Here is a 27,160-nt window from a genome sequence, read left to right as displayed (position 1 = left end):
CAGAACTAAAGTACCTGTTACATAATACATTCATGCCCATGTCAAATTCCAGCGTAAAACTGCAGAGCACTTGACATTGTTACATGACATTTATCCATCCTCTGAAACAGAGGCCCAGTTTCGTGCAGCCTGCTGTCCTTGGCTGCTGGCACCGTAACGCCACTGAGAAAATTCCAACACTTCCTGCACTGTGATCTTTGACCCAAAGTACTTAACACTCCAGGATTAAAAACCAGGCATGGCTCTTAAGCATTTTTGTCTTTTGTTTTTGTTTTGTATAGCCTTCTCTCTTACTGCACTTGGTATCCCCCCTTGACTTATAATGATAGACTGTCACTGTGGGTGGTTGGCAAAAAAATGTATGTCAAGAAACACCCCCTATACCTTCCCCCTTCAGTGAGCATAGTGTCAACCCGATAGTATATACTGTAGATAAATCATTGTTGACAATAGAGTGACACTATTCCCCTATGCCTGTATTGAGTCAGGTCAAGGGGGATGGTCTATGCTTCCTACAGCTGACTGGACACATGGCCTTGAACTTCACTTGACAATCTACCAGTAGGCAGGAGGGAGGGAAACGCACAATATCCATCTCCTTGGCTCTCCTGGTTGAGCACTAGGCTTTAAGGTAGCAATATTCACTGCCCTGTTAACTGCAGTAACCCTGCTGGTGCATAAATAAAGGTGTTGTAGATACAGAGAGACCTGAGAGAACGACCTAGAGCCTTCTGGCCTTAGTTACAATGGATACACTGATCAAGTTCCCCCACAATGCCTTGAGAAAGACAAATACAAATAAATTGTATTTGTCACATGTGCCAAATACAACAGGTGTAGACCTTACAGTGAAATGCTTACTTAACCAACAATGCCGTTTTAAGTCAAATAAGTGGTAAGTAAAAAATAGATAAGTAAAACATTTGAAATTAAAATAACAAATAATTAAAGAGCAACAGTAAAATATCAATAGCGAGGCTATATACAGGGGGTACCAGTACAGAGTCAATGTGCGGGTCACCAGTTAGTCGAGGTAATTGAGGTAATATGTACATGTAGGAAGAGTTAAAGTGACTATGCATAGATAATGAACAGAGAGTAGCAGCAGCGTAAAAGTGTGGGGGGAGGGGCAATGCAAATAGTCTGGCCATTTGATTAGCTGTTCAGGAGTCTTTTGGCTTGGGGGTAGAAGCTGTTAAGAAGTATTTTGGACCTAGACTTAGCGCTCCGGTACCACTTGCCGTGCGGTAGCAGAGAGAACAATCTATGACTAGGGTGGCTGGAGTCTTTAGGGCCTTCCTCTGACAACACCTGGTATAGAGGTCCTGGATGGCAGGAAGCTTGGCCCAGTGATGTACCGGGCCGTAGGCACAACCCTCTGTTGTGCCTTGCGGTCGGAGGCCGAGCAGTTGCTATACCAGGCAGTGATGTAACCAGTCAGGATGCTCTCGATGGTGCAGCTGTAGAACTTTTTGAGGATCTGAAAGCCCATGCAAAATGATCCAAATTTTCATTCTCCTGAGGGGAATAGGCTTTGTCGTGCCCTCTTCACGTCTGTCTTGGTGTGTTTGGACCATGATAGTTTGTTGTTGATGTGGACATCAAGGAACTTGAAGCTCTCAACCTACTCCACTACAGCCCCGTCTATGAGAATGGGGGCGTGCTCGGTCCTCCTTTTCCTGTAGTCCAAACTAATGAAGTCGTCCGTTGGAGGTATTTCATCTCCACATCCAGTTCCAGTTCCCCTCTGAAGACGACCCAGCCCACCGCTGCTGACATTCCTGGTCCTTCTCACCACTCATGTGTGTCTCCCCTGTTAGGAGCATCCATGCCCTGGGTAGACATAGCACAGATAGCAAGATCTCGGATTGGCATACATACACTGTTATAATGTTGTGTGTTGATAATATTACTAAGCAAAATTAATACGTTAATATTTTGAGTTACACTTGAAAGCTCCATTAGCGTGTGAAAACTGACTTTTAAGCAGAGAGAATTGGCTACAGTATTTGTTCCTGATCTCAGTTCCTACATCGATTACTATTGTCAAACAGAGAAAAAGACAGAGACAGAAACAGCGACAGAGAGGGCCAGTTCCTCCTGTCACTGATTCTCTGTAACTCATGACACACAGCCCACTCAGAACACAAAGAGAAGAACTGTCAGGCCGGATGCGACAAGTCACCTGACTTCCTGCCAACAAACCAACAGACAGGAAGTGGGTTGAAGGCCTCTTGCAAATCATAGCTCTCGTGGGGCATCAAGCATTCAATTGCTCATCCTCTGAGATAAAGCAAGCGTGAAAATGTCCTTAATGAGGACAAGAAGAGTAGCGATTAAAAGGTTTCACTTCCCCAAGTGTCTCAAACTGTACTGTATCTGACGATAGACGTGAAAAGGGGAACTCTTTTCTGATTTGCTGGTAGTCTGGTAAAGGTAAAAATTGGTCTATATATACTGCAGTGCTGCCACTGTGGAAGGAAGAGAGATAGTTCAGGATGTCAATCCAACTGACGTCTATAGTGCTGTAATAATACAGAATGTTTCCTCTGAAGGAGGCAGATACCATCTAAGTATACATAAACACAATAGTAATTGAGCCTATGATGTTTATCTGCCGTGGGAATTTACTCTTTGAGAAAACAAACCAAATGCAAGTGTTGGACAGACTGAGGCCTGTATGAAGAGGTCATTGGACCAGTCTGTGGTTGATAGGAGAGGCCCTGACCCAGGCTGCAAGGCTCAGCCTCCTCACTACTTCCCTGGGGTCAAAGATCCACAGAGTCCCCATGGTACCCAGGTGCCTGGAGCACGCTCACACCCGCAGGCGATGGGAAATGTAGCAAAGGGCTTTGTGTACAGTAAACACTATATTCCTGCTCTGTAACTATTAGTGTTATCACTCATAACATACAGAGAAGAAGCTTCAGGGCAGGTAGAGATGTCAGAGATCTCTCTCCTGAGCTCTCTGGTGCAAGAAATCTTCTGTTCATTTATTTAAAGTGAATTAAAGGTCACATGAATTCACTGTATATAAAGAAATATTATAAGCAAGTTGTATTTTCAAAATTCCTGTCCATTCAAGGAGTTGAAAGAAACTTAACACCCGCCCATGGTCGTTGCCAGGTCTGTAAGTAAAAGTATTAATGAACCAAGCATACCTCTGAGAGAATGCATGAGGTAGGTTAACTGCACTAGGTTTAACCTTATTTTATTCTACACTGAGTATACCAAAGATTAGGAACACCTTCCTAATATTTAGTTGCCCTTTTGTCCACAGAACAGCCTACATTTGTCCGGGCATGGACTCTACAAGGTGTCGAAAGTGTTCCACAGGGATGCTGGCCCATGTTGACTCTAATGCTTCCCACAGTTGTGTCAAATTGGCTGGATGTTCTTTGGGTGGTGGACCATTCTTCATACACACGTGAAACTGTTGAGTGTGAAAAACCCAGCAGCATTGCAGTTCTTGGCACAAACCGGTGTGCCTAGCACCTACTATCATAACCCGTTCAAAGGCACTTAATTGTTTTGTCTTGCCCATTCACCCTCTGAATGGCAGACACACACAATCCACGTCTCAATTGTCTCAAGGCGTATTAATCTTCTTTAACCTGTCTCCTCCCCTTTATATTTAACAGGTGACATCAATAAGGGATTATAGGTTTCACCTGGATTCACCTGGTCAGTCTATATCATGGAAAGAGCATGTGTTCTTAATGTTTTGTAAACTCGGTGTACATGGCCATGATACTATCATCAATCTTTTATTTGTTTGGCTATTTGATACTGGGATCTCCTGTTCTCCTGCCGCCAGTTAAAAAGGGCTCAGTCAGGCGCTGTCAGTTCTGGAAGCACCACTATTGTCTGCCTCCACTGTCCCACCTAGCAACAAGCACCCCGTCTGTGCTAACATCTTTCACCACACAGAGGAGTGATCCCTCATTTGCTCATGAAATGGGCACACTGGGCAAAACCCTAACTCAATCAGGCCATCTGCTCCAACCCCCGTCACCTTCGGCCCCTCGCTGGTAACAAGAGCCATGCAAACAAACTTGACTGTGAGCTGTCAAAGAGACGACTAGCCACGTAAACAATCTTGGTTGTACCCCAATCCCCTACAAACTAGCAGTGTAAACAAATTTGATGGGGGGAGCCACTTTGCCTGTGAGCACACAGGGGAGACGAGGATGCTCATCCCAGTGGGAAAGACCATGTCTCCAAAATGATTTCTCACAGAGGATTTAATACTTAATACTCATACTTGGGGTTCAAGGGTCTGCTTGACATTACAAAAAGTCCTAATTTGATCATGTTTGTTTTCTTGTGTTTTAAAAAATGCTGACAAATTATGTTTATCTTCTATCTGGGACATAATCTGGTCTGTCCCCAGCCCCATTGGAGGTCAAAGCCTTTGTGTTTGGCAAAGCTCCACTGGGCTCAGCTATGTGTGCTTCTGCAGCTGGCCTCAGTAACTGTCCTTTGCTGTAGAACATTCGACTGATAGGAGGTTCACTAGGGGGCAGCAATTGTAAGATAACCAGATACAGTGAGGTTTCTGGTACTGTGCAGACGCTCACAAACAGTGAACTGCACTGTAACTAAGTGAAACGACAGAAAAAGCAGGAAGTAAATTAATATATGAGTGAATTGATGGATGAATGAATAGATGCACGTGGAATTTTTGGAAGATGGAGTAAAGTAGAAATTAATATTTGAGAAATCATTCTTGAGTTATGATCAAGTTGCTGTGTAAGGAAGAAAAGCAGGTATTGGGTACCCACTGGGAAAACACTAATTGAATCAACGTTGTTTCCTCGTCATTTCAATGAAATTATGTTGACCCAACGTGGAATAGACGTTGAATTGATGTCTGTGCCTAGTGGGTTATACTGTAACTTCTTGCAGTACATACGGAAAATGAAGTACTATATCCGTAGAAAATATTTTTAGGGATCTATCAAGAGGTTTTCTCAGAAACAGGGGGGAACTTTTGGACTCTGGGAGACTCCCTAAATCTTCCCCCAGCCCACAGGTGTTGTTTGTTTGTATGCACATCTTCTCCGCCATTTGAATGCACATTACTGGTACTAAAACGATTAAGCTGTTTTGCAACGAAGCCACCTACTTTGAGAGAAATGATCAGAACACTTCAACTCTGTAAATTGTTTATGTGGGGCTTCCTGTTCAGAAACCATAAGCAGACATATCCCCTGACCCCCCTGTGTACACAACATTAGATAGCACAGATGATTTCTACACAGATTATGTTGTGTAATATGTTCTGTTTCGCCCTGGGGAGCCTCTGTTTATAAGGGCTCCAGTGAAATTATAGTAAAACATTTAGCAATTTCAGAACATTTACACAACCAATCAGCCAGTCTGTGACCCCAAAAATGTCACATTGGCTGAGACAAGAAGAGAGGAGGTTGGGCAGTACCACTCTTGAATGGGTTGAGTCCTACTTGTTGGGGAGGGAACAAGTGGTAGAGGGAAAGGGTTTTCCCTCCGAGGCTACCCATAAACTGTGGCGTGCCACAAGGGAGCATGCTAAGGCCTCTGTTATTCCTGCTGTACATTAATGATATAAAGGATGCTTGCTCACGTAACCTGTGTCACGCCCTGACCGTAGAGATCCTTATTATTCTCTATGTTTGGTTAGGTCAGGGTGTGACTCGGGTGGGGAAGTCTATGTTTTTTGTTTCTTTGTTTTTGGGCCGAGTGTGGTTCCCAATCAGAGGCAGCTGTCTATCGTTGTCTCTGATTGGGAATCATACTTAGCCAGCCTGTTTTCCACCTGTGTTTGTGGGAGGTTGTTTTCTGTTTAGCCTCTGTTGCCTGACAGAACTGTACGTTTTCGTTTTTTCACCTTTTGTTATTTTGTTTGAGTGTGTTGTGATAATAAAGAATCATGAGCACTTACCATGCTGCGCTTTGGTCCACTTCTCCACCTAACGACGACCGTTACAACCTGTTTCTGTATGAAGAGGATTCTGCACTCCTGGTGTCTCACAAAAACTAAACCACACTGTAGAGTATACTGAATGCAGAGCTCACTAACATCAATGCATGGCTCATAGACAACAAGCTATCTCTGCACCTCGGCAAAACAGAAGCAATTCTGTTGGGGTCTAAATTGAAACTAAGCAAGTCCTCAGGCATCAGGGTACAGCTAGCAGGAGAGGTACTCACAGCCAAAACAGTGGGCAATTACTTAGAATGTACACTAGATGGCAACATCGGAGGGGGAGTATGGCCACTAAGGTACGTGGTAAGAAAGGGCGGGCTAATGCACTCATTTTGACTATGCTAGTGTAATGGGTTAGAACCGTCTACCTATTTTGAACGCACGTTGTTGGTCTGCCTGCGCCAAGTGTGTGTGATTGTTATTTAAGGGTATGGCCTTTTGTTTAAAACCCTTCCTGTTTGTGTCATTCAGGGGATCCCCTCACTATGTGCTGGTTGGCTTGCCTTGGGAGGCCGGGACTGGTGATGGTGGTTTTTAACAAAGTATGAGAAATAGGAATTATTGTACATGTAGTGTGTTTAAACACTGGCGTCCATATTTCACCTAGACTTGCTCTCCTTCTCCCTGGGCACGCCCTCCGTGACCGTGGCAACACATTATTATTGTCTGTTTGAGTATGTGAATGGAATGTATAAACCTAGTGTAATTTGTGTGATAATGAAGTCTGTCTTGTAGTACAGTTGTACGGCGCTCCTGGAGCTGAAGATAGTATATGGACATTACGTAGGCCAGGAGATTGTGCATTTCTTGTGACGATGAAAATAAATTGTTGTCTGATTCCCATGCTCCACTTTTTGATGCAAAGAACCTGTTATGTTTAGCTTAGTCCCAAGGATCTACCTCGCGTATTAAAAGGTGGCGTGGTACGACTACAGGAATGAAATATTTCTGTGTATTTCCCCCACGTTACAATAGCACATCATGGTTCGAAGGTTTAAGTCATCTACTAAAAAGCAAGCTTCAGATAGCCCAGAACAAGTTGATTAGGCTGGTGTTGAATCTGAGCCCACGTACTCAAATTGGTAGGAGCCAGTTTCAGGAGCTCAACTGGCTGCCCGTTGAGTCAAAGGTCACACAGACTAGGCTTAGTCTGGTACATAGGATCATCCATGGGGCAGCCCCAAGGTATTTGTCTGACTACTTTCCCCATGTTAGAGATTCACACAACCTTAACACTAAAGCTAGGATTGTGTGTGTGTGTGTGTGTGTGTGTGTGTGTGTGTGTGTGTGTGTGTGTGTGTGTGTGTGTGTGTGTGTGTGTGTGTGTGTGTGTGTGTGTGTGTGTGTGTGTGTGTGTGTGTGTGTGTGTGTGTGTGTGTGTGTGAGTGTGTGTGTGTGTGTGAGTACGTACGTTCCTTTGTGTATAGTATGAATATGTTGTGTTTTTATGACTGAATAACCAATTTGCCTGCCATTTTAGCTTCTGTTTTTTTTTTATCCTGGTACATGCCAAACTTTCTACATGCTATCATGAAAATGAGGACCACAATGGAAATAAGCTGTCCTCGATGATTCTTAACCAAGTGCATAATTTTGTATGTGTACCTTGTTTTAAATTATATTTATATATAATAAGAAAGCAGCGTCGCACAATCACAGATCCATGTCCTTTGATTGCTTGACCACGACATTGTTTCGACAGGACATCATGGTGCTCTGTCGGTCCATTTCAAAGCCAGAGTGATTAAAAGTTGGAGGATCTTTTCAAGTACAGTGTGTGCTGCATAGAGCACTTACTCATGTGCACTAATTGCCACATTATTACACAACCAGTAACGCCAGTGCATGATTGAGAGATCAAACCAGGCGGTAACCCCTCTGTTCATCAGCACACTGAGGGCACTGCTTCACAGGGCTGATGTCACATGATGCCTGCTCATTGTTACATAAATGGGTCGAAATCATGGTAGAGCTGTCCAGCTTTGATATCCAATACATCCTCACCTCAGTTTGAATCAATCAGTTACCAATTCAGATACCTGTTATGCATTGCGGAATCCTTGCAGTTGATATTCATCTCTTGGTTTTGCAAGGGTGAAGTTATATACTATTGGACTTTTTGTCTCTTAAAATAATTATTGATTGGGAACTCACCTTTGGTCAAATTTGAATTGCCATCTCCAGAGTTGGAGAATTACATGTCTCATTCATTAGGGTCAGAACATCACAATGCTCTATGTAGCTATAATGTCATGTTTATAACATGCTTATGGATGGGTAATGTATGGTATAATGTACATTTTTACCAAACACTGTAACAGGCTAGACCTGACTGATGCCTTTTGAGGTCAAGAAGAAGGTGAGTTGACTTCCTGATTGGTTTACTGTGTCATTGTTATGATCCCCCCTGGGAAAATAACACCAAACCAGAGATTATAATAGATTATAGAGAGTGGATCCTTTAATTTCAGCCCAGGCTGGATTAGGCTGCTAGTGGCTATTACCTGTGTGGGCACTGTTACTAATGTTATTATGATGATTATGAGAGACTAATGGAGGACTTCAAAGCCTTCAACACTGCTGGAATACACACAGTGACAACAGTGGAGTGTGAGAAATTGAGAAATTGGAAGCAGTCAGACGATTTGGCGAGCAATGAACATTGCTTAAAAACACAATTCATAACAGAGAGAAGGGGGGAGAAGAATTTCAAAATGTGGGAAACTGTCTGACTGATTTAACAAACAAAATGTATGTGATTCTTCAGGGGTGCTCTGTTTCAGACCTATCTTCCCTATATTTACTTTCCCCACTCTATAGTTTATATTAACCCAAGCTGAAGCTCATGGGGGCTCTCCTAAACTAGGAAAGACACTCAACCTTTGGCAACACATTTGGTCTGTTTTCCCTGAAATGATGGTTGCGTAACTACGTAACTCTCCTCAGTGTTTTGTGTGGATCAGGTATGTACATTATGACTATGCAGCCTAATTAATAAAACATGTCACAAACAGGATAGAGCGCAGGTGTTCATGCCTGCTAAGCTCGGAGACAATACAGACTCACCCACTTTCCCAACGGACACTGAGTGGAATAAGACTTGTGTGAGTCCGTTTTAGGATATACGAGTCTAAACACGTCACTGACACATCTACAACACCGTAGTAAGTTTACTAAACACAAACGACAACATCCACATTGTATACAGGAAGAAAATGCCCTAAACAAATTAGCTGCACGTGATCTTTATAGCCCTGGTGGCATCAAGCTGTATGATAGCCAATGTAACCACTCATTATCGTAAGTCACATGGTACTCTTTATGAGGTCATATTTCCTTATAGTTCTGGAAAATGTACAATAAATAAATGTCTGTGGCATAATCAGGAAGCAATCTAACGTATCAATACGTTAGCCATGGGTGTAGCCATGGGTGTGTCTGTCTAAAATTCTGAAAGAGAACTATCTATACCTATCCCTCAGGCTCACTTGGTGTTGAAGGCAAAGATAAGAGAAAAGGGAAAGGGAGGGGGTGAAAAACACATGATAATAGTCTGAGAAAATCATTTTGAGAATATGCCACCATTTGTTTGCATGACATATACTATGGGAAATTGTTAATAAAACAACATTTGGATCAATGGTTGGTTAATGATTAGTATGGATCTTTCTTCAAATATATCTTAAATATGAATATCTATAGCTAAGTTCTTGGAAGGTCTTTGACCAGTCAAGAACAATCATTATTTTGGCATTTCAGTTGGCATTTGCCACCAAAACCAACAACAGGTGTATACATGGCTCAATTACATGGCACTATATAGTGAATGAAGTGAATGAAGAATAAATTATCCGACCAAACCACGGAGCCTATCAGGTACACCGGTGCAGAATGAGTCCCGCCCACTCAATATTTATACGCACAATGTCATCGCGCTCAACTTCAGAAGTTGAATCTGAGAACTTCATATTGACCAACACTTGTTAGAGCCGTGGGAAAATACTTAGACCTACGAGAATATTTCTGAAAATCCTCATATACGTAAGATATTTCTAACATTCATAAAATGTACTATTTTATATGAGTTATTATAGCTATAATTTGAAATGCAATATAATTTTTGTGTAAAATATGAAAAATGGGTGTAGCTGGATATATATATTTTTACTTTTTCTTTAGTGCCTGAGGTTTCTTTATGCAATATTTCAATTGGCCACACATAGAGTGGTTCGTACACTACCGAATAGTGAGTGAATAATGCACTTGCAAGTGTCCCACAGGCACTCTTGAATATTTGTTGCATAACCTAATCAATATCCTGATCAAATTAGACAATTGTATTTACTTTTCTTTCCTTTTTTTATTCTCTGTTTATCACAGGATTATTTGACTGTCTCACGCATTGTTGCCTGGATATCAGTACTAGCCTAAATACCAAAACATTTTGGAATTTTTCTTCCCGGGGAGTTGAACATCGTCCAGGTGGTTTGGGAACACCCTCCTTCCCAAGGGGTGTGTGTGAGAACTCGTCCCGAGATGCGTTCACTTCTGCCGGTTACTGTGTATTGCATCAGCCTACTTTCCCTCCAGCAGCTCCTGGCTCTCCCGGTCGCAGACCGTCTGGAGAGAAACAGGTAAGAAGAAAGACATTACATGAACTTCCTATATTGAACGTGCGTTCCAGTTCCTTCTCTTTCACTTTCTAAGAGTGATCCTTTCTGGATGTGATGATTATTGAACAGAAATGTTCTTGTGTAGAGCACATTGGATATATAAAAGCTCCTGCTATTTCAATAGGACGTTTGGAGGTCTAATTCAAATATAGGCTACATGTAGTCTTATTTTATTCCAGGATTCGGAAAATACAGTGATGGATGAGATGCATTATTATGAAATTGGTTATTCTCGAATGTCCAACGACTTTGCCGGTGTTTGGTGAATTGACGTGCATCTTTTTTTAGCCTACTGTTTTTTTTATTATTAAATCACACTGTCAAACCACAAACGGATGAACCACTTAATATATAATATCGAGGTTAGTGGCATAAAGTACGCTGAAGTGTTTGTTCAGTCAGGGTGTTGTGTCGGGGAGATAACGGATAGAGAGTAGTCCTGGCCGGCAAGGTCAGAGCAAGACAGACGTGATACAGGGGACGTGCGCTCGGATAACCAGGGGACTCTGTAGTTATGATATGACAATGTGGAAAAGTTTGAGGGGAATCCGTGTTTTTAGAATGGATTGAGAGTTCATCCATGCGCGCCTTGCGCAGTCTGGTTTGCACTGCTCTCTCCATTGGGCAAAGGCATGTTATGGGATTTAAACACTTGTGTTGACTTAAAGTTCATGATAGTGTAGGCTAACGAATGCTATCTTATCCACGACCACTATGTTTAAAAATGGGCACCATGATGAAATTACACATTTATTCCATCTGCATAATAAAGCGTACTCTTCAGAATGTGTGTTCTTATATGATGCGACTGAATTTAGTCCAAAAACTCAAAACTGAACTAATGGGACAGAGGACAATACGACCGTCATTGCATTATATTTTTACACACTGCGCTACAAACACAAACTGAAGCGCAGGTTAGGCGCGTTATTACACACTGTTAAGTATTTTACTGATATATTACACATGTTACATCAAATCTGGCAGTATTCATGAAAGTCTTCCGTACACCTCGTTATAGGTCCCTAAACGAAAGTGCAAGCTACTTGCGTCAGTGTTCAAAGTCAAGGTTAATTGCGCCAAACCATATACTTTATCATATTCACATGTGACTATATTTTCGAATGCAACAGATATTTGGTTGTGTGTTTGTCTTACAAATTAGGTTTGGTTTTAGTAGTTTGAGGTCACATGAGGTCATATTCCTAACAAAGCAGTATATATGACCTCATGTGGGATATGACCTCATGTGGGACATGTGATAACAGAGGTGGAAAAAACAGTCCTCCTCATGTTGGCATTTACTGACTTCCCCCGTCATTTTAGGCATTGGCTACTGTACTGTAATACTGTAATCAGTGGCACTTGTATTTTCCACTCTGATATTCTTCTATGTGTGACATGGTAGTAAAATCCTAAGATCACAGGGAATTGGTCAATAATACCCATTTCCTATTTCATTGGGTGGGCAGACGTGCCTGTTCAAAGTGAAGGAGAAGTGCACTAGTGAAGACTCCAGTCTCTGGTGTGTTTTAGTGCAGTGAGAGCTATAGCAGAGGGTAGAGACAGTGTCTGCATGCCCTCTTCTGGTGGGAGACTGACAGGAACCTGGACTCTATCAATGAGAGAAACCAATTAAAACACATGATTACCTTCACCAAGACCCATGCCTTTACATAGAAATCTGGGATGTTCAAAGCTAAAAGAGGAACATTTTCACCTGTTAGTCATTTTTTGGGGCAAATGAAGTAAGGCACTTGGTTGTATCTAGATGTTCCTCTAATGTGGGTTAGCACTGTAGGACACACTGACAGGTTCCAAAAAATGTCCATGAGTTGTGTTGTTGGCCTGGTAACTCAGACAATGATCATTTGTTGAGACTTATTCATATTATTACTAGGTCAGTGACACCACTGTTATCTTGCTTTATACAGTGCCTTCGGAAAGTATTCAGACCCCTTGACCTTTTCCACATTTTGTTAGGTTACAGCCTTATTCTAAAATGTATTAAATGTTTTTTTTCCCCCTCATCAATCTACACACAATACCCCATAATGACAAAGCAAAAACAGTTTTTTAGACATTTTTGCAAATTTATAAAAAACGGAAATATCACATTTACATAAGTATTCAGACCCTTTACTCAGTACTTTGTTGAAGCACCTTTGGCAGCGATTACAGCCTCGAGTTTGATCCTACAAGCTTGGCACACCTGTATTTGGGGAGTTTCTCCCATTTTTCTATGCAGATCCTCTCAAGCTCTGTCAGGTTGGATGGGAAGCATCGCTGCACAGCTATTTTCAGGTCTCTCCAGAGATGTTAGATCGGGTTCAAATCCAGGCTCTGCCTAGGCCACTCAAGAACATTCAGAGACTTGTCCCAAAGCCACTCCTGCATTGTCTTTAACATTTTTTTTAACCTTTATTTATCTAGGCAAGTCAGTTAAGAACAAATTCTTATTTTCAATGACGGCCTAGGAACAGTGGGTTAACTGCCCTGTTCAGGGGCAGAACGACAGATTTTTACCGTGTCAGTTCGGGGATTCGATCTTTCAACCTTTCGGTTACTAGTCCAACCTTTCGGTTACTAGTCCAACACTCTAACCACTAGACTACCTGCCGACCCTTGGCTGTCTCCTTAGGGTCGTTGTCCTGTTGGAAGGTGAACCTTCGCCCCAGTCTGAGATCCTGAGTGCCCTGGAGCAGGTTTTCATCAAGGATCTCTCTGTATTTTGCTCTGTTTATTTTTGCCTCGATCCTGACTTGTCTCCCTGTCCCTGCCGCTGAAAAACATCCCCACAGCATGATGCTGCCATCACTATGCTTCACCGTAGGGATGGTGCCAGGTTACCTCCAGACGTGACACTTGGCATTGAGGCCAAAGAGTTCAATCTTGGTTACATCAGACCAGAAAATATTGTTTCTCATGGTCTGAGAGTCTTTGATGTGCCTTTTGGCAAACTCCAAGCAGGCTGTCATGTGCCTTTTTACCAAGGAGTGGCTTCTTGGTGGAGTGCTGCAGAGATGGTTGTCCTTCTGAAAGGTTCTCCCATCTCCATAGAAGAAGTCTAGAGCTCTGTCAGAGTGACCATCAGGTTCTTGGTCACCTCCCTGACCAAAGCCCTTCTCCCCCAATTTCTCAGTTTGGCCAGGCGGCCATCTCTAGGAAGAGCCTTCAATGCTGCAGACATTTTTTGGTACACTTCCCCAGATCTGTGCCTCGACACATCCTGTCTCGGAGCTCTACGGACAATTCCTTCGACCTCATTGCTTGGTTTTTGCTCTGACATGCACTGTCAACTGTGGGACCTTATATAGACAGGTGTGTGCCTTTCGAAATCATGTCCAATCAATTTAATTTGGTGGACTTCAATCAAGATCCTTCAATCAAGAAACGTCTCAAGGATGATCAATGGAAACAGTATGCACCTGAGCACAATTTCGTGTCTCATAGCAAAGGGTCTGAATACTTCTGTAAATAAGTTTATATATATATATTTGCAAAAATGTCTAAAACCCTTTTTTCACTTTGTCATTATGGGGTGTTGTGTGTAGATTGCTGAGGATTATTATTTTTGAAATCCATTTTAGAATAAGGCTGTAACGTAACAAAATGTGGAAAAGGTCAAGGGGAAGCTATTTCTGCTTCCCAATGGTTGTTAAGACTTCAATCTCTTGGAACTAACTTTCCATTTTAAACAGCAGGGGCAGAATTTGTGGGTAATGGTGGATGGGATTGTGGTTGCATCAGTGCTCTCTATCAGTGTATTTGAGTGAACACAGCAGCTTTTCAAAAACAAACAGTTCAATAAGAGGGAGTCTGTTTGTCTTGTCCAAGCTGTGGCTGTGTGAGGGGTTATCGTTCCTAGAAATCCCCTCAGGATGTTCCCTTGGTGATGGAAGGGCGATTCATAATGTCCTCTCTCTTTTTCCTCACTCTCTCTCTAATTCTGCTTTCTCTCTTCTCTCTCCCTCTTTAATTCTGGTTTCTCTCTGCCTTCTTCCCTCTTTTTATCTATTTATTTACTCAGTAAATGTCCCAGTTTTTCTTCCCTCCATAGCAAATGCTCTGTCCTTCCCATCACACATGATGATTCCATCACAGGCTGATTACAATAACACAGGCCTCATTGCTCCTCCTCTCTTTCCCCTTTTCAGACTGAGGTGTGATGGGTGAAATTTGGTCATTGTTTCTCTGTACCGATAAAGTGCTTTATGTCCTGATCATGGACGGCCCGTGGGGCCACCTCTTTTGACACCCTTGCTCTAGGCCATTCACAATACAAAGTATACCCTTCATTTTACATACAGTAACAGCCTGAGAGAAAATAGTTGAAGGCCAGAGCCAAACCAATATGGCTTTAGAGACGAAGCAGTTTTACATTGTGGATTCCAGCAGTGGGATGCAGGGCGCCCCAGAGAGAGGCATGCTACTGCAGCTGATTTGCTGTAATGTGCTTGTTGCCATGATGACCCACTACTTCCACACAGTCTGGGACAGAGGTCAATGATATGACATGTCAGACATCCCTGACAGGATGAACACAGTTTGTGTATTGAGCGTGTGTTAGTGTAAAGTATATTCTCTTTAGAAAGAGGGACTGTGTATGTGTAGACTACTGGTCTGTCTGTGTGTATTTGAGTCTGTGTGTATTTGAGTCTGTGTGTATTGTGGTCGTGAATTTGCTCAGGATCCTGACTGGACAGAAAAAAACAACAAGGTTTTCCCGTCTGTCCATCCTCCTACTAAATCATGAACTCCCTCTTTCACCCCATATGGGGCAAGTCTCAGGGCCAAGCCCCCTGCATGCAATTCAGATGTCAACACCCATACATTGGAGATCGCTCTGTGAGAGGCAGTATGTATGGCTCTGAGGTTAGACCTCTGCTCTGAGGAAGCATGGCTGATCTGATGTGGGCCACACTGTAAACAGAGGTCTGGACTGGCGATGTATGGAGATGTAATGTATCTACTACACTGCCATGACCCTCCCTCCCTCTCACCCACTCTCTCTCTCTAGCTCTCTCTCTCTTTCTCCTTCTCTCTCTCTGTGCTCCGTGGGGGTCATTACGACCAGGCCTAAAGAAGAGAGGGAACCAGTCTCCCACCAGGCAGCTCAGAATTCCACAGTGGATTAGTGGCTAAGACCTAAATTCCACCGTCCACATCTATAAAGAAAATGCTTCCACTCTGCACTGATAGCCTGACCATGGCAAAATGCTTGTGTGTGTGTGTATGTATGGATTAGGGTTGTCACGATACAAGTCTTGAGCTACTACGATATCAGATTTTCCATGGCAAAAAAGAAAGCACGAATTAGACAAAACTCTATGGTACAATAAAAACCTACTTTACGTAAAATTGTGGGTGCTATAGCTTGCAAAATTAACTAATGTGACTCTAGGTGACAAGAAATGAAATCCGCTTTGTGTTTTGTTTCCTTGCCACGATACTTCTGTCTATCGCAATACTGGAATCGTGACAACCCTTGTATAGTATATCTGTCTGTCTGTGTGTATACTGTCAGTGTTAAAGAAAGAACACAGGATTAAGGCTGAAGAATGAACACAGATGGAGCTCTGAGGTCTGAGGAGAGAAGGACTAAACTCTTGTTTCATGTTCTATTGGTGGTTGAGAAAAATGTAGGTGTTATTCTAGCTAAGTACAGTCATTTGTAGTGTGGATGGATACCCAGAGTAGCGATGGAGGTCAGGCCTCAATCAGGAGTCAGCACTGCAGCTGTGAGTGGCCGCCTCAGTACAATTGGAACCACTGTGTGGTTTGAAGTCCGTCTCCCAATTCCCAAACCACTACACACTTAAGTCCACACTTAAGTGGATATGTGGCTGTCGTTCTTTCAAGCCATGGACTTTAGCAACTGTGTACACTTTCACCCAATGCAGTGCATGATGAAGAAAGTGCTAAATCACCCCTCAGCACATACTTATCATCAACACAAGAGGTTATAAAACCACCAACGCACGGAGAACAAGCGGCAGCAATGGTTCATTCACAAATAAATCGCCTTTTTCTTATTTCTGTCTCCTTACTGAGAACACAATCTGTCCTGTGTTAGGTGCATGGGGCCTGGCGAGGATTATGTATGAATGTGCCACATTTACTGTTGATTAAGCTACCCCATGGTAGGCCCCAGCCCCCTGGGTATAAGCATGTATGAGGGGCTGGTGCTGGCCAAGGCTTACCCTTCTCTGAGGGGGCCTTACTGGGGCAGAGGAGGGCATCAGGCTGGGGCTGGTGGGACATCGGCGATTCCACGCCAGCGGCAGCGGAACATATTTTTGGTATCTCATATTGTTTTGGCAATTCTCACATTGAAACTTCATTGGGGAAAGGATGTTTGAAATGCTTTTTACATTTGTACCACAAACAATGTTTGAGAAAATCATGATGAAAGTAGCCATTTTAGGCCCTTTTTAGACCTAAACATGCCTCCTGTAAGACCCTATGATCCGTGAACTGTACATGGAACAGTTAACATCTTGGTGTCATTATACTCCTTATAGTGTGCTTTAAAATATGGAATACACTACCGGTCAAAAAATGTTGAAAACCTACTCATTCAAGGGTTTTCCTTTATTTTTTACTATTTTCTACATTGTAGAATAATAGTGAAGACATCAAACTATGAAATAACACATATGAAATCATGTAGTAACCAAAATGGTTTGGCATGTGTCGGACCGCAGAGTGAAGGAAAGCAGCCAACAAGTGCTCAGCATATGTGGGAACTCCTTCAAGACTGTTGGAATAGCATTCCAGGTGAAGCTGGTTGGGAGAATGCCAAGAGTGTGCAAAGCTGTCATCAAGGCAAAGGGTGGCTTTTTGAAGAATCTCAAATATAAAATATATTTTCATATGTTTTACACTTTTTTGGTTACTACATGATTCCACATGTGTTACTTCATAGTTTTGATGTCTTCACTATTATTGTACAATGTAGAAAATAGTAAAAATAAAGAAAAACCCTTGAATGAGTAGGTGTTCTAAAACGTTTTACCAGTAGTGTATGTCTAGATTCTGAAATAAAAAAATTATCACATTCATTTATTCAACATTCAAATATTAATATCTCAAAATGACCCTTTTTGCTTTTGTTTATTTTAAGACATTGTTTGGAACAATATATATAAGTACATTACATTTCCAGTGTGGGCTTTCTGCTAATTCTGAAGGTATGATCAAATTTATGAGCACCACCAACACAGTGAATGGGAAAATGGATTCAAAGGGAACTCCCTCTGCTGGTGATTTGCTGAATGTGCAATCCTACATGAGGCTGTGATTGGTTAATGACCTATCATGTCCATTTATATGTATAAAATGGGTCATATCATTAAAAGTACCAGAGAGCCCACTCTGGAAATGTTCCGTGTTTGAAGAGAATGTCTAAAAAGGATAGTTTTGAGATTAATATTAATATTTTTAATGTTGAATAAATTAATGTGAAAATGTGTATTTCAGAGAGAACACTATAAGGAGTATAATGACAGATGCTGTCTGTATTATGTACAGTTCACAGATCATGGGGTCTTATAGGAGGCATGTATACTAAAAAGTGTATAAAATGGCTAATTTCATCAAGATTTTCAAAAAAATGGCTTGTGATAGAAATTTAAAAAAAAGGGTTAAACATCCATTCCCCCCAATCAAGTTTCTATGTGAGAATAGTCAGAACAATCTGAGATACCTAATTGCTCCTGTAAGTCGCTCTGGATATGACTAAATGACTCAAATGTAAATACCAAAACTATTTCCCGCTCCCGCTGGTGTGGAATCACCCTATTGTGGTGGTTCCACTGGTGGGTCTCAGTTGTGATTCCAGACCTAAACCTCAGTCTAAACTGTGGGAGTAATAAGAAAGAATAACACCACACTGCAGCACAAAGTTTGGATCAGCTTTATCGAACCCTCAAAACCCCCCTCCCTCTGCCCGGTCCCCAGGCTGAGTGACTTTTAGCTTCATGCCCTCCAATGAAAATGTGACTTTTACAGAACAAGTAGGTGGATTTGTTACCAATATATATTTTTTAACAATCTTCCACAGATCAGATGGTGCTGAAAACGAGTGTTGAGTGAGTGAATGTTTCCAAGAATGTGAAGCTCTGATATCTTTGATCGTCTCCCAATCACAAAGACCTCCATTACTGTCAATTTGCAGGATTACTTTCTCAATAGCCAAATTAGATGGGCTGTCAGATCAGATGTGATCCAGTGAGAGAGTTCCCACGTTGGGCCGGCCTACAGTACATGGTGCTGCTGCCTTCTCCTGGCTGTGGGTTAGAACACGGTGGCCAAAAGGCTTATTGTGGGATCAGAACAACATCCCAACAAAACTGGAGAGGAGCATGTGCACTGAGCACACTGACTCACAGTCACACCTCCGGTCCAAAGTCTTTGGCCAAAACGTTCCCTTCAGATCCATCCGATCCCTCCAGCACAGACACATACAAATGAGTCCTGGCTGGCCCTAGGGACAAAACAGACAAGTTCACACTTGCTTGTGAAGCCATTATATAAAAGCTATATTAAAGTCTAAGGGCATCAGCGTCAGGTGGAAGTAAAGCTGTCTGGTCAGATGGTGTAACAGAGAGGAGAGGAGGACAAAAGGACATGCCAAGAACTCCATAGGTGGGAGGTGAACCCCACAGAAACCCAAACACATGTAACCTCCTTTAAACAGCAGACTCATTCTTTCTTTCTTTTTTCTCCTTCTCCGTCTCCATCCAGTTACTAATTCTCCAAGAAAATTGTTTTTTAACGATATCACAGGGTCTTTATGGCTGTCTGCCAGCCCAGAATAGCCTGACTAGTGAAGCAGCCATCGTCTGCTGCGTTGGGTCGGGCTCGAGGCGACATGGTGTGTTATGGGAGATTCCAGCACTGAGTGAGCCACAAAGTCCACTACTGCTCTACCAGGGGTGGAAATGGGCATTAAAAACACACACAAACACACACACAAACTACTTGGTCAATGGGGTAGATTGGGACTGACACATTGTCTTAGGGCAGCAAGTAGACTAGTGGTTAGAGTGTTGGGTCACTAACCAAAAGGTTGCTGGTTCAAATACCTGAGCTGACAAGGTGGAAAATCTGTTTATGTGACCTTGCGCAAGGCACTTAATCCTAATTTGCTCCAGCGGCACTGTACTACTATGGCTGACCTTGGAAAACAACACATTTGACTGCACCTATCCAGTGTACAATAAAACATATCCCTTTTTCTATGGATGTGAAGCTTGGTACAGCACACCCACTGATCACAGACATCAATTCAACATCTATTCCATGTTGGTTCCACATCATTTCAAACAACATTGATTCAACCAGTGTTTGCTCAGTGGGCATTGTTTGGTACTGGCAGTCTGCACACCCCATCAGACCTGTTTTTGTCCAGGGACTCCCAAATGAAGCTGTTCTGGAGCTGTTTTACCTTTGTTTTGTTTATTCACCATCTCTTGTTTCCGAACGGATTAGGTTTCCTCCTTCCTCATGTGTGAGAAACACATTTTCCACCATGGATTCCAAACACAAAAGAAGATTGTATTTCAGCCTTTTTGGGTACAGAAAGGTCAAGTTTACTGTAATGAATATAAACTATCCAAATCTCTATAACAACCACATTGCAGTATTTATGCGGTATACTGTATGAATGTAGCTTCTTCCGCGCAGTCAAATACAATTTGTGCCTGTCTGTCAGCATGGTGTTTGGCACAGAAGGCGGGTGTGACTTGGCAATGCCATGGCCACAGGACAGAGCTGAATGACTAGGTGCTCCTGGAAATAGTGCTCCCTCGACATTACCACAGTGGTTATCAGTGACACCCACCATCACCAGGCACCAGGGCCCTGCCTTGTACGGTCAAACAGGCTGGATGGCAGGGAGACGCAGGTGATTCAGTGTTTTCTTTGTGTTGGAACTCTGTGTACATGTCAAATATAGCTACCTTGAAACTTTCACTGACTGACCAGTCATGGTGCTGTTGCTGGAATAGCACTTTATTTTTGCTTGTGAAGTAGCTAGATTGGCTAGTTATGTTGGGCTTCAAGCCCGCAACAGACCGGAAAACTCAGTTTGAGGTTAAATTGGTTGAACAAACCCATAAATGCATAAAGTCATGATTGTAGTCTGCAGAATTTTGGCCACGAACAACATGTTTGGCAAGAGCCTGGCCAAGTCACTGAACACATTAACTAAGAGACCGCCTTGAGGAGGCAGAGAAGGGTTTGGAACCCTGTTCATTAATATAGCCACTTCTCACTGTGTCTGTACAGAGATTGGTTGGTTACCACTGGCATAGTGGCATTCTACAGTAGGCCTACCCTGTTATTTCTCACAATCCAGTCAGCGTTTCACAAGGAGAACGCTGCTCTTTTTATAATTACTCTGTATGCCAACTATCATTACTGCTTCTCCTAAAGAGCAGTTGGAAGCCGGTCAGAACCTGATGCTGTGGAAATGTTTCTGTGCTCTTTGAAATTGAAAAAGGATACAAAAGGGACGTTTTCTCTTTCTTGTTCTAACTTTAACATGGGAGGACATTTAGCACACAAAAGTCATACTTACTACTTAAAATAATTGAGGCTTGATATACCTACACCAACTGGTGCCATTTTGAGAATGAAGTTCCCTGACTCACTGTGGCCAGTGCTTCGTCAATATGACATCCGCCAGGTGCATGAGCCTCTACCCTTTTATGGCATCTGTAACAACCCCCCCCACAACAGTTTAGAGAATAGCATCCCCAGTGCCAAGTTTGAGTTGAGCAGCCAGTGTCATCATCAAGAAGAGAACAGATGGCAGGGCCTCCTCCTCAGCGCTAAAGCCAGAGTCAATCTGAAATGTGTTTGCTAAACAGGCTGTTCCTGAAACTTAGTGATGCCTCTGTCCTGTGGACACTTGAGTGAGTAGTCAGTAAATCTCCAGAGCCACTCTGTCTGTTTGCGTTAGCTAAGGTGGACATGAAGTCTCAATAGTTGTGACGTCCAGTATGTTGATATTACCATAATAAATGGACAGCAGCCAGGTCCCCATGCTGTTTTGTTCCTATGCTGAAAGGCCATTAGTCTTCTAAAATGCATTAAGACAGGATGGTGACACATCAACCCTCACCATGCCCATTCCATGTGTGTAACATTTACTGTCAGTGTGTGTCGACATAAAATGCTGTTGGAAGTGTGCTTAACATCAGTCTGAGAATAACTAGGCCAGTTCTAAAATAACTTCTCTGATTCAGTGGTCAGCATTGAACCAGAGTGGAAAGATACAGACATCTATCTTAACAACGTCTTGTTTTTTCCTGTGTTCCTAGGTTGGAGCTGCTTAAGAAGCTTCATGCGCTGAGCGAGGAGGAGATCTTCACTCCAGAAACTGGCACCGAACTCGCCAGCCCAACAGACTCCAGCCCTTCATCAGACCTCCAGTCCTCCATCAGATCTCCAAAATGGCTGCCTGGATACCTCCGCAGAGACACACCACCCACTGTCATGAACACAGCCCATCTTGAAGCTCTGGTGCAGGTGAGGCGTGAGGAGGGCGTGGAGCCACAACGGACGGGGTCAAGAGGTCGTCGCCATGCCCACTCAGGGTCGCGTGGGGGTCACCACCACCCCCAGCTGATGAGAGTGGGGTGCGCCCTGGGAACCTGCCAGGTTCAGAACCTCAGCCACCGGCTCTATCAGCTGATTGGCCAGAGCGGACGGGAAGACTCCTCCCCCATTAACCCCCGGAGTCCGCATAGTTACGGATGAGCGACTGACAGATACTTCTCCCTCTCTTCTCTGAAAACATAAACACCCCAGCAAACTTCAATATATAGACATTTATCTCTATTTTACGTATCACAGATAGCCTTTGCATTAGTATTAGATGTAGTCCACACCTTTTTTAGATCCTGAAATTACAATTTCTGTACTTTTTGAATGACATTTGCCTTACTCCTCTGTACACCTCAAAAACACATCATGCTGTTTAAGAAGAAGGAATCTGACATGAATGAAAGCCTCATAGCCGACGCTTCCCACCACCAACCACCCCTGGGAACGAATACCTGTCACCCAGAGATCCTCTGGACATTTGGGTCTCGTCAAAGTCTTTGTGTTTCTCCCGGCCTCCTGACTAGTCAAAGAGCTGCAAGGGGCTCAGTTTGACTTCCTAATCCTGTTAATGTAAGAATAAATGCTCCCGTCCACCAGTCTTTCTACTTAACACAAGCCAGCGCAACTGAACGTGTCTGTATAATGCCTAATGACCTCCACAGCAGCAGTTAGCTCTGGCCCCATTGATCAAACACTTAAGCCTCTCATGTGGATTTCTACCAGGGCTAGGATCAGATCCCTGTCAGAGGGAATATATTCCTGAAGACCCGTCAAAACGACCCGATGAACTCTTTTACCCCACCCTAAACCCTGCCCCCTTAGATCTGCCAGGACAATTTGAGGGACCATGTTTGACATATCTCGGGTAATCCTCTAATTTACAGACCACCAGCAACCATTTGTGGGCAGACACAGACACTGACCTTACAGACACAGACACTGACCTTACAGACAAGAACCTACTGTAAGTCCTCTCTCATCTGCAGCCAATGATGTTCCCGACAGAAGCGGTCTGTGGTTCTGTGAAGTATATGTTTCAACAGACCACAACCTTGACAGTGGCATTCAGCCATAATAGTCAAGTTCAGCAGTGGCTGGATGGAGTTCTGCTTCTGGACTCATCTAGTAGAGACTGTTTATAGAAAGGAAGAAGAGGGTAAACATTTCAATGACTCAGTTCCTATACAAGATGGAGGTTTTCAATGTTTTTATTATGAATCATTGCGGATCTATTTCAGAGGTGGGATCTATTGGTTGTCTCTTGAACACAGTGAACACTCCTGCTGCTCTTATCCCAGGGTCTGAGTGGGAAATATGATCCCCTTCACGTGATTCTTAAGTTCGCCCACTAAGTCTCGACTTTATGTTTACGGCAATTTAACCAATCAGACCTAATCTCTTTAGTTGTACCGCCGTGGTGGCGAGGCGTTACACATCCTCTGCTGTATTTATAAACAAAAGAAACCTTGACCATGCCTTGCCCAGGGGACCGTATAACTACTACCTAAAGCATCACAAGTTGCCAACCCAAACCCAAAATCTGCCACTAATAGTACTGCCTAGGAATATTTAGAGGCTTACTTTGCCATTATCAATAATAATCCGGTCAGTTATGAATACTGAGATCCTAAAAACGCTAGTAGTTTAGTGTGTATACAACAATACTTTACGTTGTATGCTTGTAGTATGTCAAATGAGTCTAAATTAGCACAGAGTCGACAGCAAAGTGCTCTACTGTTACATTGTGGCTTTGTAATGACAGACCACGGATACCAAAAGTAAGGGAGCCAGAGTGCCACATTTTAAATCTGGATACGAAATACCATAAAAAACGAAATGCCCTGAGATTCCCATTTTCCCTTGTTATAACTGTCTCTGAAATGGTGGGCGGATGCCCTCACTAGAAATAACCAAAAACAACCTCAACTCAGCATGCATGCAAAAAAACTAGCCTAACCTTCAAAAGGTGCAGAGTGTGTCGACCTGAAAAAACGAGCAACAACGTCTTTATGACATCTTTAATACCCATAATAATCATGCAGCCTGGCTCTTTGAAACACATTCAAATGTTTCATATTCTCAATGTCAGAGGATGAGAATAATTGAAATAATCCTCAACGTTCAGACTATTTGTTTTCCAATAACTTTGATCCAAACTTGCTGATGTTGCTATTGTTGCTGTTAGAAACCAGGTCAGCCATTAGCCATACATTCATGTATTTATGACTATGACTATGTAACTATTAGGTTTCTGTGTCATAATTAAACAGGCACAGGAGTACCCAATATTAGCTTAGAGTGTTTTAGGGTCCAAGTTTTTACTGTTTTGTTTTGACCACAGGGTTGCCTCAATGAAATCATTCTATAACTAATTAAGTTAGTTGGGCAAGTGGTTTAAATTCACCAAATATCTGACAATACTTGACAGTCATTTAGTTTTTTTTGTGATCTACATCATATTATAGTGTGGTCTTATATTCCTCTATCCATATCCCCCTTTCATTTTGTTTGACTTATTTTTGTCTTTTTGGACTGAATCGTCTTAATCAAAACTGGGGCTTTATTTTATTTTAGAGTTAGCTCATTTAATCGTGGAGTGATTCTCTGTCTCACTCTCTCTATCTCACCATCTCTCCCTCTACCACTCTCTCAACTTCTATCTCAGATTATGACCTACGCCAGGTCGCAGGTCACAATCAGTGGTTCATTGGTTCTTTAAGTCTAATCTGTTCAAAGGCTTTGTGAAACACACATGCCATTGTCTCTGCTGTAACGGAGCTAATCAATGTCTCGTGACAGATCATTAAAAGGCTTTTCAAATGCTAAGAACCTTGGTGAATCTCTCGACTTCTTAACCACCACCGTCACAGGTGTGTGTTTGTGTCTGAACGGCCACATATAGAATCAGGAACCAATCTTGTATTTGTTGGATTTTTGTTGGAGCCATTTAGTTTTTGCTCTACTTTTTCTTTGTGTTGTAATTACACGTCAGTGTTGTGTCACTGGCGGGTCCGTAGCCTTTCCTAGAAGCAAAGCTGAGTGTTTTGTCTGGGTAAACTGCGTACCACCCGATTATTTACGACCTTTGACCACTAATACCTCCCCTTGTGTGTTAAGAGAGACACTCTCCATCAGTCTTACATCAAAAGTAACGCTGCCATCGCCTGCCATTGTTAACTTAACCTATGTTGTAAAGCGATGCAGGAGATTGTGTTGTGTGTTCACGTCTGTATGTGAGTGTGTATGTGACTGTATGTGAGTGTGTATGTGACTGTATGTGAGTGTGTATGTGACTGTATGTGAGTGTGTATGTGTAGGTACTTATAGTATAGTCATCCTAGCCAGGGATCTGACACATCACAATCCCAGTCTTTTTCCTCATTCAATATTTAATTATACTTAAGGTCAGAAGCCTCTTTTAGGGTCACAGCAAACTGAGCAAAGCACTTTAATGTTGTTAGTTCCTCACAACTTGAATTTCAAACATTGCAATTCTATTTTTAATGACAGGTGAGAGTTATTGTATATGTAGCATTTGATAAAGATCTGTATGAGTGGAGTGGAGTGAAGATGATATCATGCGCACTTGTGCATATTATATATTATTAGTGGTACTATGTAATGAAAGTAATATATTTAAGTTATCTTTGTATGTTTATATATGTATGTCACCAAAGACACTATTTATCTCGTATTTTCCATGCTCCTAAAAGGTGACCTTTTGTTAGGAAAGAAAAATAAATCCCAAATGTAGCTAAATGTTCATGTCAGACAATGTCTTTCATTCTCTGTAAAAATAAAGAACTACACTGTAGTGAGATAAAGTCTAGTGTGTGCCTCTAATTTGTGAAAGTGTGTGTGTGCGTGTGTGTGTGTGTGTGCGTGCGTGTGTATGCATGCTTACCTTCACGTGTGTGTGAGTACAGTATGAACAACTCTTCTCAACAGTTATTGTTGACAACATCGATGCCATTGTCAAAACAAAAAATAATGTTATAATCAGAATTAAATCTACTGTACTCGCCATAGAATTATACAAACATTAGAAACATGACAGTTGCCAGCAGTCTTAGATATTACTACATCTTAAAAGAAATATAGAGGTACCAAGATCATACATATTACTCAATATCTCCTTAAAGGAACAGAAATATCTGGGGAAAAACACCCCTTCCTGGAATCTGGTAAACCTGGGCAAAGGTGACATCCTAGTGGAAAAATAGACGGGTGAAAGTTCTCTTGACCATGATGCATCAGCATTGATCCAATGTCCTTCACTCTACTACTCCTAACAGCTTGTTAATCATTATTCGTCCCAAATGAATGGAGCAAAATTCATACTCGACAACACATGATTTAGATTCATGTAATACCCGAAAGGTTGTGCCTACCAGGGAGAGTTAATGAGTAACTAGAAGGCACATGCAGTCAGCCACATTCCTGGGCTGTCTGCCCACCTAGAGGCAGCTGGTTGGTGGGCAAGGATGGTGGGGGGGAAAGGGAACGAGAGGGACTAGTCCTACCACTGAACTAGAGAAATCCAAACCTCTACAGAGTGCAGGACACCCGACCATGCCCACAGACTATTCAGAGTATGTGTGACATCCGAGGAGTAGTTTCAGTATGTTACAGCCGTCTTTCCTGATATGAGTTCCCATGTCAGCTAAAACTGTGTCACACATCAAGAGTCCCCGGACACGTGGAGATCAAGTCACAGGACTTGTGGAATCTTAACTTGGGAGACGGTGTGTGTCTGTTTAAACTTACAAGGGTGTTGCATCATACACAAGTGCCTAAATGGTGACAGAGATCTACTAGTCCTATATCAGACATATCAAGTCTGCAACACCCCAGTCCAGTCCAGTACATTCTGATAAATCCAATCTGTCTTTCTGGGTTTCTA

General features: G+C 42.5%; 1 protein-coding gene across 1 annotated transcript; it reads left to right on the top strand.

The window, feature by feature from the left end:
* Positions 1–9,908: 9,908 nt before the first annotated feature.
* LOC106609361 (protein ADM2) lies at positions 9,909–26,081 on the top strand. Its single transcript, XM_014208123.2, has 3 exons — positions 9,909–10,009; positions 10,349–10,602; positions 21,972–26,081. The coding sequence occupies exons 2-3, from the start codon at positions 10,505–10,507 to the stop codon at positions 22,408–22,410; spliced, it is 537 nt and encodes a 178-aa protein (XP_014063598.2). The 5' UTR covers positions 9,909–10,009; positions 10,349–10,504; the 3' UTR covers positions 22,411–26,081.
* The last annotated feature ends 1,079 nt before the right edge of the window (positions 26,082–27,160 follow it).

Source organism: Salmo salar, chromosome ssa07 (genome assembly GCF_905237065.1).
Source record: "Salmo salar chromosome ssa07, Ssal_v3.1, whole genome shotgun sequence".
NCBI classification, from domain to species: domain Eukaryota; kingdom Metazoa; phylum Chordata; class Actinopteri; order Salmoniformes; family Salmonidae; genus Salmo; species Salmo salar.
The sequence above is the reverse complement of the archived record's forward strand: the minus strand, read 5'-3'. Positions and strand labels throughout refer to the sequence as shown.

Bases quoted from the DNA above. Each gene is read 5' to 3' on its own strand.
- LOC106609361 (XM_014208123.2), top strand. From the start codon at position 10,505: ATGCGTTCACTTCTGCCGGTTACTGTGTATTGCATCAGCCTACTTTCC. The intron at 10,603-21,971 runs GTAAGAAGAAAG...CTGTGTTCCTAG, and splicing joins GACCGTCTGGAGAGAAACAG to GTTGGAGCTGCTTAAGAAGC.